The following is a 16,317-nucleotide window of genomic DNA, read 5'->3' as shown; positions in this document are numbered from 1 at the left end:
AATCAACAGCAGGGCAGGTTCCCATGACCCCTGGTCAGGGCAAGGTAAGCGGTCCATGGTCATGGCCTATCTGTCCCAGGATACAGGAAGCCCTCAATCAACGTTGGCCACTATTACATCATTATTGTTATATCTGCTCAAAAGAACCAGTTACTGATTTTCAGAGAATTCTCCATTTTTACCACTCTATTTTTGAAAAGCTTATCTGACAGGGAAAAAAAACTTCAGTTTTTTTTTTTTTTTTTTACAGTCTACACAACCCTTATGTATGTGTGTGAGTGTGTGTGTTAAACTCCAAGGCGTGTGAGCGAACTAAAGTCACTTCAGTCACGCCCACCTCTTTGTGATCCTATGGACTGCAGCCCACTAGGCTCCTCTATATCCACTATTTCAGCAGATGAATCCAGTAACTTTGTGAGAGAAATTACTTCCCATTTCAGAAGTGGGGAAACCAAGGCGCAGAGAGGTGTAAGCTTTCGTGGAAAACGGCAGAAGGGGAGGAGAATCCAGATGTCCCTGTCTCAGCTCCCCCGAACGCCTTCCTCTCAGGAGGCTCCTTTCTCTCCTGCCTTCTGTGAGCTCCTCCCTGCCTGCTGCGTCTCATGGATACAGCTCTGTGGACCAGCCCAGGACATGCTCTGAGTAGGTGACACAGGGGTGACCATGCAGCAGGCTAGAGCTGGCCAAGGTGGATAGAGCCTCGGCACCCCCTTCTGCTCCTGCCCACGCTGGCCCTGGGGAACCCTTCTCAGACAGGATCTGACATCCCCCCTTGCCTGGTGTCCCACCTGGGCAGCTGGCTCACAGTGGCTCCCCCAGTGTGAAGCGAAGGGATGAAGAGTGAATACCAAGTTTATTTCAGGGATCAATGAGAGAGATGACCTCCTAAAATTACACAACGTGTGGTCAAGCCAACTCCAAACCGCAGAGGTTGTGACGTGGGCCCCAGACAAAAGCAGGACCTGGAAGGCACTCTCCTCCATGCTCAGATGTGAGAGTGGGCTCTGGGTGTCCACACGCAGTGGCTGATCTTCCCTAGCCAGGACACATGCCTCTAGGTCGTCTCCTCCTCTCGCAGAGGTGTCTGGGGACCAACTGAGATGGTCCCCGTGGGTGCCAGGTACCAGAACTTGCCCTCCACTGTTCCAGTGTCCCCAGCCTCCAAGACCACCTCCCAGTGGGCGGCAGGCCTCACACCCCATGTCTGTACTGTTCTGGGCTCCACATCAGTCCTGCCCATCTTCCCAACACCCCAGACTTCTGATGGCTCAGGCCATATGGACTCCAAACAATGAGATTTGGGGGGGAGATCCATTAGAAAGCAAAGATTAAAATCTAAAAATATATATTTTTAAAGTATTTCTAAAATGTAAATGAAATGTAAACGAATTCATCATTTTAGAAAACCGCTTGTCCATAAATATAAAAAGCCCTTAAAAGGTCTGAAACACGTGACAGCAATGTGAGGAATAACTCAGGAAATTACTGGGAAAGTCCGTAAGTCTCTATGGACCAGGGTGCTCGCTGCATTATGATGTGTGTAACTGTGAAAAATACACAGCCTAAGAGTTCAACCCTGCGACTTAGTGACATTAGATAAGTCGTGGGGCTTACAGATGGTGACACACTTGTGGGCCTGGAGAGACGCCGTGATGTGTGACAGCACTAGCACTAACAGCCACGTGGCCACTCCCTGGCGCAGAGTGCGTGACTCACACACACTCACAGCTACACACGCACACCTGGAAATGTCTATCAGTGTGCAGGCTGCCTGGGCAGCGGCGTGTTTCTGGAACGTTTCACTACGTATCTTTTCTTATTTTTTCTTCTACGTGCATTTATTTTTTCCTTTTCTACTGAGAACACAGTTTACTTCTGTAACTGGAGAAAGTGCAACACCAGGGTCAGCTCAGATGAGGTGCCAGCTCCCGGTGTGGCATTCAGGTCTTCCCGCCAGTGACAGAACTCAGACACTCGTGGAGGGAAGACAGTGAGGGAGCCTCTGAGGGTGGACCCTGAGCACCTTGGAACTGGAACATTCTTGGCCTACCTAGAGTTACTGCATGACAGCTGCAGGGGCCTAAAAGTGACCCCACCCTCACCAGGGCCGGGTCACAGGCCCTGAACACTGTGCAGGGCCATCCAGCCTGTCCTTCCTCCCAAGGACTTCATCTCCCTTAGGACTCAGCTACTAGTCTTGGCATATCATCAAGATTCCAGAAGAACTGGTTTTAAGCTAACCTGAGTCCAAACATCCCCATGTCTGAGAACCACTGTCCCAGTCGAAGGCACACAGCACCGTCTACTGTTCCTTCAGCACTTTCCATTTTGCTTTACACTGTGAGTGTGTATAAGGAAGGCACACAAAATCTCTGCAATGTGGGACAGGTACATAATTTATACATAAATGAACATAATATAGTGCATTCACACTCCATTGCAATTAAACATACATAGATCCCAGCCCTGGGGGTGAGTACATAAACCTGTCTGGAGACCACTGCTCCCAATCAACCAGCACAAGGGACTGATTATGTCTTCTGATATTTGCAAACATCTCTGCATTTTCACTAAGAAGCTGCAGACCCTGGTAAGCAGGTTGTGCAAACCTATGTGACAAAGCAAAGCAGGAGAGCAGACAACACTCTGAAGGGAGGGGAAGCCATGGGGGTCCTGCGGCCCAACCCCACCTGCTGATGTCCAAGCACTGACATGACCAGGCCAAGCTGCCTGCCCCCAGGCCGACCCTGCCTCACTGCTTAGCCTGTGAGGGTGCTTCCCCCGTCATTCCTGACACACAGGCGCTGAGTTTCAAGGGGGCTACAAAGCCTTCTCCAAAAGCCCCCATCATCCCACACTCTCCCACTCTCCCATGGTGTGGCTTCAAGGTCTAAGAAAACTGACTTAGTTTTGCTCTGTAATTCCCCAAATCAGCACATGAGCAAGAGCTACCTCCTGTTCCAGAAGCCACCAAGCTGAGCAGCTTCTGGGCCTCAAGTCCCAGGACGGCAGGGAGGGTGGGCCTGGAGGGGCAGTACCCACAATCCCTGCAGCAGCCTCAAAGCCTCGCAGCTCCACAGAGGGTCTGAGCCAGCCCTCATCCACAACAAGTCCTGAACACCACTGCCCTTCACATGACAGATGTGTTAGATAATAAATGCATAGCTAGATGGTACAAGATTACTCCATGGAATAAAATTTATGACCAACCTAGATAGAATATTCAAAAGCAGAGACATTACTTTGCCAACAAAGGTCCGTCTAGTCAAGGCTATGGTTTTTCCTGTGGTCATGTATGGATGTGAGAGTTGGACTGTGAAGAAAGCTGAGCACCGAAGAATTGATGCTTTTGAACTGTGGTGTTGAAGAAGACTCTTAAGAGTCCCTTGGACTGCAAGGAGATCCAACCAGTCCACTCTGAAGGAGATCAGCCCTGGGATTTCTTTAGAGGGAAGGATGCTGAAGCTGAAACTCCAGTACTTTGGCCACCTCATGCGAAGAGTTGACTCATTGGAAAAGACTCTGATGCTGGGAGGGATTGGGGGTAGGAGGAGAAGGGGACGACAGAGGATGAGATGGCTGGATGGCATCACTGACTCGATGGACATGAGTCTGAGTGAACTCCGTGAACTCTGGGAGTTGGTGATGGACAGGGAGGCCTGGCGTGCTGTGATTCAAGGGGTCACAAAGAATCGGACACGACTGAGCAACTGAACTGAACTGAACTGAGATGGTACAATAGATGATAAATGCATAGCTAGATGGTACAATAGACGGATGATAAATGCATAACTAGATGGTACAATAGACAGATGATAAATAGGTTGGAGAGCTGATAGATACACAGATAGAGGATATGTAGACACACACATAAACACATGAAAAACAGGTAAACAAATACAAACCTACATACAAGCAATACAATCAGAAAGCTAGGCCTCAGCCTAGCCTCACAGTATTTCTCAGTTTCACCTGCAGCTGAGCTGTTAGAACAAGTTAGACTGAAGTAACACACAGCGACTCAAGACAATCTGACACCAACCATAACTATAAGTTTGTAAACAGAGAGCGAACTCCTTGAAGGCCGGCCCTCTATGCCTTCCAGCAGACCCCCGTCACCTAAGTGGATGACAGCAGCTGGAACCCCCACATACTGACTATCCACCCCAGCCTGCCAGCAAGGCTCCTGACAACCCTCAGGGGAGGAGCATGCAGGGAAGCAGGCACAGCCGCAGCCTAGTGTGGAGGGGCTGTGGGAGGTGAGGGAGGTGAGGGGCTTAGGGAGGTCACGTGAGGGGGATAGGACTAGGCAGGGCATGGCCAGTGCCAAGGCCCTGCAGTGGGACCAGCGAGGGAACCAGTGCAGCCAGAACAGGTGCAGGAGGGAAAGAGTGAGGAGGGGATTCTCGAAGAAGGCAGGCCCTCTGGCCTCCAGGGCCTCCAAGAGGCTGGAGAGAAAGCCCCCACCTTCCTGCACGCCTCAGCAGCCAGCTGTGCCTGGGGTGACAAGGCCTGTGTCCACAGACTATGCAGCCCCCCTGCCCCCCTATAGAAGACAGCAACACTCTACCAACACCATCCGGTAAGACGCGACAGGTGACCAAGGTCAGGAAGCAGACCCATTCATGGCCAGGCACCTGGTTCTCAGCAGGAACCCCCGTAAGTCATGACTGTCCTCACTTCACAGCTGGGGAAAGGGCATTCAGGACTCTTAGGTGTATAGAATTAAGAGGCAGCGCAACTTCTGACACCAAAACCATGGACTCTTTCGATCCCCCAGCCCTCGGTGGTCCACAGCCCATCCTGCCCAGCCTGTCCTTGGGTCAGACTGAAACGAGTGAAGCTAGAGGAGCTTTTCCCGGGGAAGCAAATCTAGCCCTAAGCCTAGAAGGACAGAGGAATCATGAGTGAGTCACCACTTCTAAGCCAGGTTCTGAGATCTGATGGGCACGAAATCCTGCAGCAAGGGAGAACCTCATTCTGGGGCTGTGTTTGGAACCAAGCAGATGATGAGCAGTGGGTGGGACCCGGATACACTGGAGAGAGGCCCCGTGGCTGCTCAGGGAGCTCACGCCTCACGCCGACTGGAAGCAGCCCGACTTGTCCAAACACTGCACTTGTCAGGAAGGTAACATGTGACATTTCTATGCGTCTTTACTTGGAAGTAAAGAATTTATCTACTCTTGGGGCTAAAAAGCTGAAGCCCTCATCTATCACCACAGTACAGTTCATGCCTTAAGAATGTCTGATTTATTTTAATGCACATGTATATATGGAATCTAGAAAAATGGGACTAATGGAACTATTTGCAGGGTGGGAAGAGAGACACAGATGTAGACAACGGACTTACGACACAGGATGACACAGGGGGTAAGGAGAGGGTGGGATGAATTGGGAGAGAAGCACTGACGCACATACATAGTGCTTTGCTAGTCACTCAGCCGTGTCTGACTCTGCAATTCCATGGACTGTAGCCTGCCAGGCTCCTCTGTCCATGGGACTCTCCAGGCAAGAATACTGCAGTGGGTTGCCATGCCCTCTTCCAGGGGATCTTCTTGACCCAAGGATCAAACCCATGTCTCTTATGTCTCCTGCATTGGCAGGCGGGTTCTTTACCACCAGTGCCACTTAGGAAGCCCATATATACACTAACATGTGTAATACGGATAGCTAGTGGGAAGCTGCTGTATAACACAGGGAGCTCAGATCGGTGCTCTCTGATGACCTAAAGGGGTGGGATGGGGGAGGGAGGGAGGCTCCAGAGGGAGGGGATATATGTATACATATGGCTGATTCACAATGTTATACAGCAGAAGTTAAAACATTATAAAGCAATTATATTACAATAAAAGAAAAATGGCTGAGAACTACCTTGCTGAAGTCTCTTGAAGACGGTTCCTTGCTCATAAGTTATCCTGCATCCTGACCTTGGAGAAGGCTAAAGAAACCTCTCTACTTGTAGACCCCGGGCCCCTAGATCTGTGCTGCAAACTCCTTTTCTCGTGTTATTTTGCAAGAAGAGGGCTGTCCACCTGCCTTCCTGGAGAGCCTTTGGAGTCTGAGCCCTGCAGGCCACCACCGCCCTCTATGGATCAGTGCCAGTGTCCTGGGTGAAAGCAACTCGGGCACCTCCCAGTTCCTCCCAGTCTCCCTGTCTCCAGGGCAATGCAGCACCCACCTCCACCCCGCCCAGCCTCCTTCACCTGTGTCCCCTTTGGCACGTGCTAATCACAGCTTGCAACTCCTCAAGGCACCAAGAAAAAGAAGGAAAAAGGAAAGAGACACAGGTGGGATCCGTGGTAAAGGTTAACCTATGAAAGGTAACCCAACGAGGCCCAGACTGCTTCTCCTTAAAGGTGCTGCTTGAGGCCCAAAGCTCATCTGCTTGGACCAGTATGTGGTCCTGGGACTCCAATGAAGCCGCTGGCCTCCCTGGGCATCAGTCTCTTCTGATAAAATGACAACTTTTGGATCTAGTGCTCAGAAGGCCCGGCCCAGCCCTGAAATCCCCGAGTCCATGGTTCCGAGGCAGAGACTAGTGAGTCGTCCACCCGATAAAGAATCAGATGACCTGCCTGGGGGCTCTCTTGTTCAACATATTTTTCAAAGTATTAAAACTCATTTATTTTCCAAATGGGGTTATTTTCATATTTGAAATAGGCAACAGCAATTTTGCTGCCAGGTGCCCATCTTTCAACTAAGGATAGTAACCAACACGACATCTGCATGCTGATACAAACTTCTTTTATTAAAGAGGACAGAGATGGGTGCGCCACTGGCTGAGACCAGCAGAGGCTCAGTCCAGAGCACTTGGTGACACTGGCCCAAGCACCTCTGGGAGGGAACTGCTTTGCCCCTGATAACTGCGCCTCTCTAAGAAGGAAAGGATGGGGTTCGGACAGGCCAGCCACCATTTGGGAGCAGACGTGGGCCAGCCACATACTTCCAAACAACAGAGGGAGAGAACAGGGTGCCTTGGGGTCCTGGTGGGGACCACTGGGGTGAAAAGGCAGCTGGAAGCTCTCTGGGGATGAAGGCCAAAGCACATGTCCAAAGTGGGAGTGCTGGAGCTCCCCGGGGAACACACCCTGCCAGCCCCATCTGGGCTGAATAAACACAGGTCTCCACAGTGCCTGGGGGCCCCTGGCTCACAGACATGGGGGGTATCTGGAGGAGAGGGGGAGGCGGGATCCCCATCCACTGGGCAACATCTCCTAAGAACTACTCACTCCCCAGGGCGGATAGGGTTCCAGGGCCCTGGGTTCCCAGCTGTCCTGACATTTACTTGGTTCTGTCAAGTATCCCTGCACCACCTCGAACCAAGACTCAAACCTCTGCTATCTTGACAGGATGCCAAGTATCTTATACTTTTTCAAGGAAAAGGTGTGTAGTCGATGTATCACAGGAAACAAACACCCTGAAGGCCTTACTCTGAATGCAAAAGTGCCATCGAAGGCTTTGGACGAGGGAGCTGCTGTCACAGCCAGAAACCGTCTGCAAACCAAAAGACCCTGCGTCGCCAGTAATGAGTGCCAATAATAATCTGCCAATGTGAGAGGCAGATCACTGGCTTCCTATAGGCTTCTACAAAAAAATGGAGCTTAACAAACCCGACACAGGAGTGACACAGCACAGACGCCACATCACTGAGGGCCTCAGTGGAGCCTAGGGGACCACCTGAAAGGATTACAAGAGGGATCTGATTTGGACTGCAGGGAGGGGTGGAGACAACAGCAGCTATAAGGCTATGTGCTCTGTCACCCTCCAATCCCCAGGGCAAGAAAGTGGAGGAAAAGACAAAGCAAGACCCGCCACACAGGAGTTAAGTCGTGGGGCCAGGGCTAGACCCATGCCCGCACTCCTCGCCATGGCCATCCTCTGGGCTTCTCCGGGAGTCCCTTCCTGCCCCAGGAAGCTGTGACTACAGGGCCACATAGGGACAGCCAACTGACACAAAGCCAGGGTTAGCCACACAAGGTGCCCCTGCATTACCAGCTTCCACTCTCCCTTAGTTTTAAAGGCCTCTAAGAACAGGTAACAGAACTCCAAATGCTCCAGCTGTGTAGCCTTGAGCAGGCACCTTGCCCTCTCTGTGCTTCATGCTCCTTACCCAGAAAATGGACTGATAACTACAGCAACCTCTCTGCAAGGTGGCTGTGAGGTTAAAGCAGCAAAGGCCAGTCACATACCCAGAACAGGGCCCAGCAGAGAGTAAATGCATTATTAACATTTACAGCAACATATGTGTTTTCTGGGAAACCATGAGATGAGATGAGGGGAAAATGAGAACAGAAGAAGTGCCTTAATAAGAACCACTCGGGGGACTTCCCTCATGGTCCAGTGACCAAGACTCTGAGTTTCCAATGCAGGAGGACTGGGTTCGATCCCTGCTCCGGGAACTAAATTCCATCCACATGCTGCAACTAAGACCCGGTGCAGACAAATAAAAAAATAATTTTAAAAAAAGAACGGCTTGGTGGGGAGACCACGGATGCTTCCCTGTGAAGATGCAACAGCGCCTGTTTCTGTCACAAGCACAAACACACACACATACATACACATACCCATACACGCACACACGCACACACTGCAGGCCTGGCACAGGGGAGAATCAAGCCTATGTTGGGGGGATGACGCTCCCATGTCCCCTTGCCACACAGTACAGCAGGCAGCAAAGCACTGGGGTCTGCAGGATGAGGGAAAGAATAAACCCAGCAGTCATTTCAAAGCAACAGAGGGCTGCCCTGGCCATTTTAAGAGGCAGGAGGATACTGTTTTACATTTCAGTAATGAATATCTAGTTATTTTCAGGCTACTAAAACTAAATAGGGTATATTCATTTATTATTTAAGTGGCTTAAATGGACTCATCATCTAAATGAATAACAGCTGAAGAGTAGCCACTCTCTATACCTTCACAAGTTTGTACCATATGGAATCAATGAAATAGGGGGTGGCTGGCTATCAGGAAGAAATTGTCCATCGAACAGCCAGGCAGTGAAGCACCAATTCAGACAACCCAGTGATGGTGAAGGACAGCCTGTCCCCACAGACCATAAAAGGTGGGTTCTGCTCACTGGCTGGCTGGGACTCACAGGCTGCACTCGCCCAGGTACAGGCTTCGGTAACACATGTTCTCACCCACAGGACCCCCCAAGTCACCCCATGGAAATATCTAATGAGATTCCCCCCACCCCCCGCAAAGTGAGGAACCCGAAGCAGAGGCCTCCCTCCCCAGGCTCACTACCCCCAACTCTCGCGGTGAAGTGTGGCACTGGGATCCCTGGGCTGCGCCCCTGTTTCCCACCTCCCCTCGCCCCCTCCACCTTCTGGGTAAAGAGCAGAGAAAGACCTTTCGCAGCTACCATACCAGAAACTTGGCAGGGCCCGAGGACACTTCACGGCCCCCAGCTTCCCAGAGTCGTCGGACCTGTGTGCTGCTCCCAGCCATGCTGACCAGCCCTGAAACTGGCGCTGTGAAAAGGTCCCGCAAAAAGGAACAAAAGGAACGTTGCATAACCAGAGCCAGATTCACAAGGAAGCACAGGGCCTGGTGGCAGTGCATAAATGTCATCACCCAGCTGGGGACTGGGGTGGGGGTTCCCTTAAGGAGACCAACTGAAACAGCTCTGCACGTTCTGTTTGTTTCTCCAGGAAAACAGACGGTTTTGAACAAACAGTTTAAAAATACGTTTTAAAACTTTTTGAGGGACTTGTGTGGTGGTCCAGTGGTTAAGACTCCATGCTTCCACTGCAGGGGGCACATGTTTGATCACTGGTTGGGCAACTAAGATCCTGTAAGCCACATGGCGTAACCACAAAAATAAAAAAAAATAATTACAATCTTTTAAAAGGCAACAACTAGCCACATCCAGTTCAAACACAAAGGCCTTCATGTGTTCACTCATTCATTCACTACTCACCACCTGGCTCGTAGGGTGCAGGGGTGAAGTGTACCTGCTTTGGAACCTTAACGCCTGGGTGAGACCCATGCTGTCTGACCTTTGGAAATTACTTCTCTGTGACTCAGTTTTCTCATCTGGAAAGTGGGGGTATTGGGAGGATTAAATAAGGAAATGTGCAGAGCTAAGAATGGCATCTAGCAGATAATAAAAGCTAAATAAATCTCAGCTTTACATTCAATACTTGTGTTTGGTGCCAGGGAGGGATTGGCCCATGGAAGTGAAACTTGCCCACAAGCCCACACTAAATGCAATAACCTGCCAAGACCACAGCTCCATTCAAAGAAATAAGACTTGGGCAAAGAAACTTTCCCAACGTCAGTCAGCCAGCAAGACACTGTTCCCTTCCAGAATGAGAAGACCAGAAACAGATTCATTATCAGGATTGCCCACCTTGAGAATTTTTTTCTTAACGCTCCTACAAGTAAGCAACAATTACCATGAATTACTAGAAAAATACACACCCCTCTGAAGTTAGGAAACTAAAAGTGTGTGAAAGTCACTCAGTCATGTCTGATTCTTTGCAAACCCATGGACTATACAGTTCACGGAATTCTCCACGCCAGAATATTGAAGTGGGCAAGCCTTTCCCTTCTCCAGGGGATCTTCACAACCCAGGGATTGAACCAGGGTCTCCTGCATTGCAGGCAGATTCTTTACCAACTGAGCTAAAGTAACGTCATTCTGCCCCCAAGCTCAACTATGAGAAGCAAGGTTTTGTTCACGCTAAGATTTGTTGTTGTTCGGTCACTAAGTCATGTTCTGAAACTATGTCTATGCTTATTTGTCACCAAATACTCAGATTTCTGAGATGCGTAGGCTGGTCTGAACTATGTGGAACTCGGAGGCTGATGAAGGGAGGGAGGGAGGCCCAGGACAGGCAGCGGAAACCATGCTTTCACAATCAAGCCCGATGTCCCAGAGGGGCTGGTGGGCAGAGGTCTGCAGGGCAGGCAGCGGCCACCCCCAGGAAGCAGAGCGTGGGAGCCAGGGTCAGGGCTCAACGCCCCATGTAACTTTCACAGTCCCATTAAAGCAGAGTGAGGACAGGAGCAAACAGAGGAGAGGCGCCAGGGACGGACTCAGTGCCAAGTGCAAGTGGAGGCCCTGCAGATCCCTCTGGGGAGGAACTTACTGCACTGGGGAGCATGGCCCGCTTCTCCTTCCAGAAGCAGTTCCCTCTTCCCATCTTGCCCCCTCCCTGCCCTTGGCCTGATGTGGCCCACGAGTGGTTCAGCAGGAGCGGGGAGGCTGGGAGCACAGGCGCCAGGGGGGCCGGTCCCACAGTGGAGCCGAGGGCTCAGTGGCAGCACGTACACGGGCTCCGGCTGAGGTCCTCCTGCCAGGACCCTGCAGGAACCAGAGAGGGGTCAGGAAGGACCGCACAGGGCAGGGGTTGCGTCCTGCTGGCGCCAACGAATCCCACCTCTGTGGGGATCAGAAAGGGCAAAGCCAGAGTGCCCCCCCCCGCCTCTGTCCTCCTAAATTCCCCCAGGAAACCTACTGGGATTCTTGGGAAGGCAGGTGTCCCAGAACCTAACAGGTGTCTGCCCACCCACCGGCCTGCCTGCCTTCTGTCCTTTTGAATTAGCACAAAACCAATAAACAAACACAAAATCAAAGTCAAAGAGCAAGGCAGGACCAGAAAGAAGCAGGCGCCTGATAACCCCATTAGCTCCTGAAATGTCATGTTCCTTGGGTGCCAAGTTTCCAGGAGGCCAAAAGGATAAGGGAGGTAGTGGTTGGACACACGTCAGGCTGTGGGGACACTGCGGCTTTATAGGTGACCCAGCCTGTCTGAGGCTGCATTCAACTCACTCCCTTGACACTCACAAGAGGAAAAGCAAGCAGCACTGAACCACGAGCCGCCCATAACCAGAGCCCCATCCCCTATCCCTCACTGTGAGAACCTCCCCTCCAGCTGTCTACACTAGTGGCTGTCCAGTAGATTTCATTTTATGAAATAGTCTGGTACGCCCCTTAAATTAAGAGGAAGATTCACAATGGGCCCACTTTATAATTACATCTAAACAAGCAGTCTTTTTTTTTTTAATCAGTTATTTCATAACAAGAACATTTCACTTCTTCTCACAGAATAACAGAGGGAGGGGTGTGAGTGGCCCTCACAGCCCTGTCCCTGGCAGGAAGGCCTCCAGAGGAAATCACCTGGGGTCTCCTTCCAGTCCAGACACAATGGAGACCCCGAGGTGGGGAGCCAGAGTGTCTGTCTTAGGTCAGCTCAGTCCTCACAGGACAGCAGGGGGTTCCTGAGAGGGACCACAGGGGTGAGGGTAATCGGGCCACTTGTCCCCTTACCTGTCATGTCAGCAGAATTTGGAACTCTTCTAAGCTCCAAAATCACTGCAGATGGTGACTGCAGCCATGAAATTAAAAGACTCTTACTCCTTGGAAGAAAAGCTATGACCAACCTAGACAACATATTAAAAAGCAGAGACATTACTTTGCCAACAAAGGTCTGTCTAGTCAAGGCTATGGTTTTTCCAGTAGTCATGTATGGATGTGAGAGTTGGACTATAAAGAAAGCTGAGTGCCAAAGAACTGATGCTTTTGAACTGTGGTGTTGGAGAAGACTCTTGAGAGTCCCTTGGACAGCAAGGAGATCCAACCAGTCCATCCTACAGGAAATCAGCCCTGAATATTCATTGGAAGAACTGATGCTAAAACTGAAACTCTGATACTTTGGTCACCTGATGTGAAGAACTGACTCATTTGAAAAGACCCTGATGCTGGGAAAGATTGAAGGTGGGAGGAGAAGGGGACAACAGAGGATGAGATGGTTGGATGGTATCACCAACTCAATGGACATTTGAGTTTGAGTCAACTCTGGGAGTTGGTGTTGGACAGGGAGGCCTGGTGTGCTGCATTCCATGGGGTCACAAAGAGTCAGACACGGCTGAGAGACTGAACTGAACTGAAGCACCAGCTCTAACCTCTGTGCAATGGGTCAAGGGTGGGAGCCTCTAGGCTTTCTGAGGATTGGAGAAGTCAAGAGGACCCTGTCCCCATGGCTCCTGGCAGTATCAGCTCAAAGGCAGACCCTTCACCATCTGAGGGCCCTGATGGAGAGAAGGTCCAAGTCCAGCTCCTGTATATCACAAGAGAGGAACACAATGGGGAGGGGCAGTGAGTTCTGGTGGGGCCGTAGACAGGGCCAGGTGTGATGCCCCAAGGACAAGCTGTTTACTCCTTCCTCCATGGTGATGGAGAACACCCCACGCCTGGGGAATCAGGTCTCAAAGACACCAACAAATTCCCAACAGGAGCATTCTCAGCCCCAGCCAGGGACATGAACAATGCAGGAAGGAGCAGCCCAGGAGTGACTAGCAACCCAGGAAGAGACTGGATGTGTCTCTAGAAGGTGAGGACCTGTGTTGTTAAACCTGGGGTAGGGTCACTCAGCCTGGGCGAGTGAGAGCTCTCTGCAGAGACAGGGTTTCAGCAGCAGAGATGTGGGTCTACTCTGGGGTGTCCAGCACGGGCAGTGTCCTGTCCGGCAGGCCCATCCTGCCCCAGTGCCCAGACCACTCAGCCCTCCACCATGGATTTCTTCCAGCTTGGCCCCTCCTCCCGCCCACCTCTCAGGTTTGTACATGAAGTGTTCACCACAGGTTCAGGGGGAGGCAGTTGCAAGTGAGTCAGGGTCTGTTCTTTCTGATGGGCAAATCAGGGGAAAGGTCTGAGGACCCCTAAATCAATAACTGATCGACTATAGTTCATTCAAGGTTGTCATGTTCTTAAAAAGTCACCATGACACTGGCCAGGCTTCTGGTGCCTCAAAGTACCAGTTAGCACTTCAGGACTATAGCTGGGTGCCATTGTAAACAGAAATCATGAACAAAAAGCAAAAAAAAAAATCCCAAAATGTGGCACTAAATATAAATACACTTTGAGAAGGACCCCTGTTTACTCTTCGTCTGAGGGCTGAAACAAGAGGCGCCTTGTCCAACAACAGCCGGTGAGTGCTCGCATGCAGCTCAAATTTTCTGCCTTTCTGCACATGTCCCAGGATGGCCACAAAATCACAGTGAGTGTTGATTTGGGGATTACAAATAAGTTTTCATAAATAGGCAAGTTTGCAAATATATGATCCACAAATAATGAGGAGTGACTGTAACTGAACCTGTTATTTGTAGATGATTCAGTCTTTGATTCACCTAAGAAATACCTGGAAAACTTCCCAATTCTAATGTCCCCACATAATAAATTTGTCCCAATAATATCATGAAAAGAATCCTAATCACAGTCTAACCCAGTCACGTTTGTAACTTGACAGGATGTCATTTCTTTATCCCGAGGATGCTTTACGCTCCTTAGGAAGCTAAGCCCCGGAGTTCTCTTGCCTCCTTGGATGGCAGGCTGAGTGGTGAAGGCCACCATGCTTCCTTCTAAAGACACATCACTATCTCTGCCGGAGCCCTGTTCTCACCTGAGGATTTAGGACGCCACACGCTGAGCTGCTTGGAGCATTTTTTAGACAGAGACTCTGACGAAGCTGGCTCTGTGTTCTAGAACACAGACAAAAGGACCACAGTGTTGTCTACACAACACGGGGGAAGAGAAGGGCTTCAGGAGGTGAGAGACTGTTCCCAGGAGGAAGGGATCTCAGTGAGGCAGCCCAGCACCCTTGCCCACCCCACAGGCTGCAGGGTCCTCAGTCATCGCCACGCTCAGCTCTCACAACCTGCCAGCCTTGCTCAGAGTGGGCCCTCCCCTGGAAAACATCTCCTTCTCTCAGGTGCCCAAATTTCAGCTGGCAGCACAACCACCCAGAGAAGGCTTAGGTAAAGAGATCTGGGGACAGGGGTGGGGTCAGAGAATGTGTGCTTCTAAGTTCCCAGACTTATGCTACTGCTGCTGCTGCTGGGCTGAGATCACACTTTGAGAACCACTGACTAAACCATCTGTGCATTGCTTGGTTTGTACTAAAACCTCGTTACCACATAGTAAGATGACTTTATTAAAGCGTCCCTCACTGTCACTTTCACTCAATATGAAACCCCAGTCTCCCAATCACATTCGGAATGACCACTGCAGCAATGCTGTCAGCTTTTACTTGAATATTCCCAAGGACAGGGAGCTCATTTCCGCAAGTCCGTTTTAACTCTTCATTTTCCAAAGTCGTTTGTGACATTGAGTTTAACTCATTCAACATCAACCCCTTTGGAAAGGAAGCTGTATAAATTTCTCAAAGAGTAAGAATGCCCTTGGCTAGTTTGACACTCACTTCTATGTAGAATGTTTTTAAAAAGCTTTATGAAGCAAACATTGCCATTTTAGAAAACAATATATCAATCCCCTCTGGGTCCTGTGCTGATGAAAATGGCAGGATTTCAGTGAAGCATTTCCTCAAGCAGACACAGTGTCCTTCCAGAGGCCAGCTGGTCATGAGACCACAATGGCCACTGGTGGGCAAGCCTTGAGCCCTCACATGTGGGAAACGACTGCAGGGTGGGGAGCTGGCAGTGTATATCAGAACATGGTGGGCGATGCATATGATGAACAGTTCCTGGCCACTGGGCCTCAGTCACCTGCTCACCTTGAGCTCTGTGCCTACACTACCCACATCCTGCATAATAACCCTGGGAGCGGGAGACAAGGGTGCGGAGCTTCAGGTGCCCCAGCTTCCAATACCCCCCAGATAAACTGCATCCACACACTCACCCCCACAGCCCCTCACTGAACCACTGTAAAGCCAACTCCAGACATTATACCACTTCGTCTAATAAGTGTTTCAGTATCTTTAGCATAGAGAAAAAAAAATACCAGTATCATTAGCAATCGTTCCTTAATATAAACCAAATACATCATCATATTTGTACACAAACATGTAATCAATGTTCCAACGTCCCTGTCTTACAAGTATTGTTTTGGTTTTGTTTTTTCACAGTCTGACACTGTGACTGGATCCACATCAAGTCTCACCATGTTTGTTTAACCTGTTTCTTCAGTTCCTTTACAACACAAGTTCCTCCTCCTCCTCTTTCTGCAGCATATTTAAAAACAACCGGGGTTCTCTTTACCCAGTAGAATTTCCCCCTTCTGGATTTTGCTGACCTCTCTGGAATTATTTTTCAGATCGCTCTGGCCCTGTATTTCCGGTAAGTCGTGGGTGGGTCTGGCTTAATTTGATTCTGGTTTGATTTCTGGTAGGGGCAAATATGTAATCAATGTTCCAACATCCTTCACATGAGGCCCACATGACCCCACCAGCTTCCCTTTGTGACCAAGCCAGTTACAGAAGGTCACGTCCTAGAGAGAGCTGCTCCGCCCTTATTAGCGGTCTGAAACACGGCTACTCTATCACTTTCTCGACATCTGTCAGCCGGAATTCCTCA

At 50.2% G+C, this 16,317-nt stretch overlaps 1 protein-coding gene across 10 annotated transcripts in view; it reads right to left on the bottom strand.

Moving 5' to 3' along the window:
• TNS3 (tensin 3) overlaps positions 1-16,317 on the bottom strand; it is a 222,886-nt gene that overhangs the window by 121,360 nt on the left and 85,209 nt on the right. The window contains exon 1 of one of the 10 annotated variants that reach the window (XM_061414395.1): positions 9,370-11,385. The exons of the other annotated variants lie outside the window; for them this stretch is intronic. Within the exon in view, the coding sequence (XP_061270379.1) occupies positions 9,370-9,573 (204 nt within the window). The 5' untranslated portion in view covers positions 9,574-11,385. Of the gene's footprint in view, positions 1-9,369; positions 11,386-16,317 lie in introns of those variants that run through there. 10 annotated transcript variants of the gene reach the window in all.

This window comes from Bos javanicus, chromosome 4, assembly GCF_032452875.1.
Source record: "Bos javanicus breed banteng chromosome 4, ARS-OSU_banteng_1.0, whole genome shotgun sequence".
Classification (NCBI taxonomy): Eukaryota; Metazoa; Chordata; class Mammalia; order Artiodactyla; family Bovidae; genus Bos; species Bos javanicus.
The sequence above is the reverse complement of the archived record's forward strand: the minus strand, read 5'-3'. Positions and strand labels throughout refer to the sequence as shown.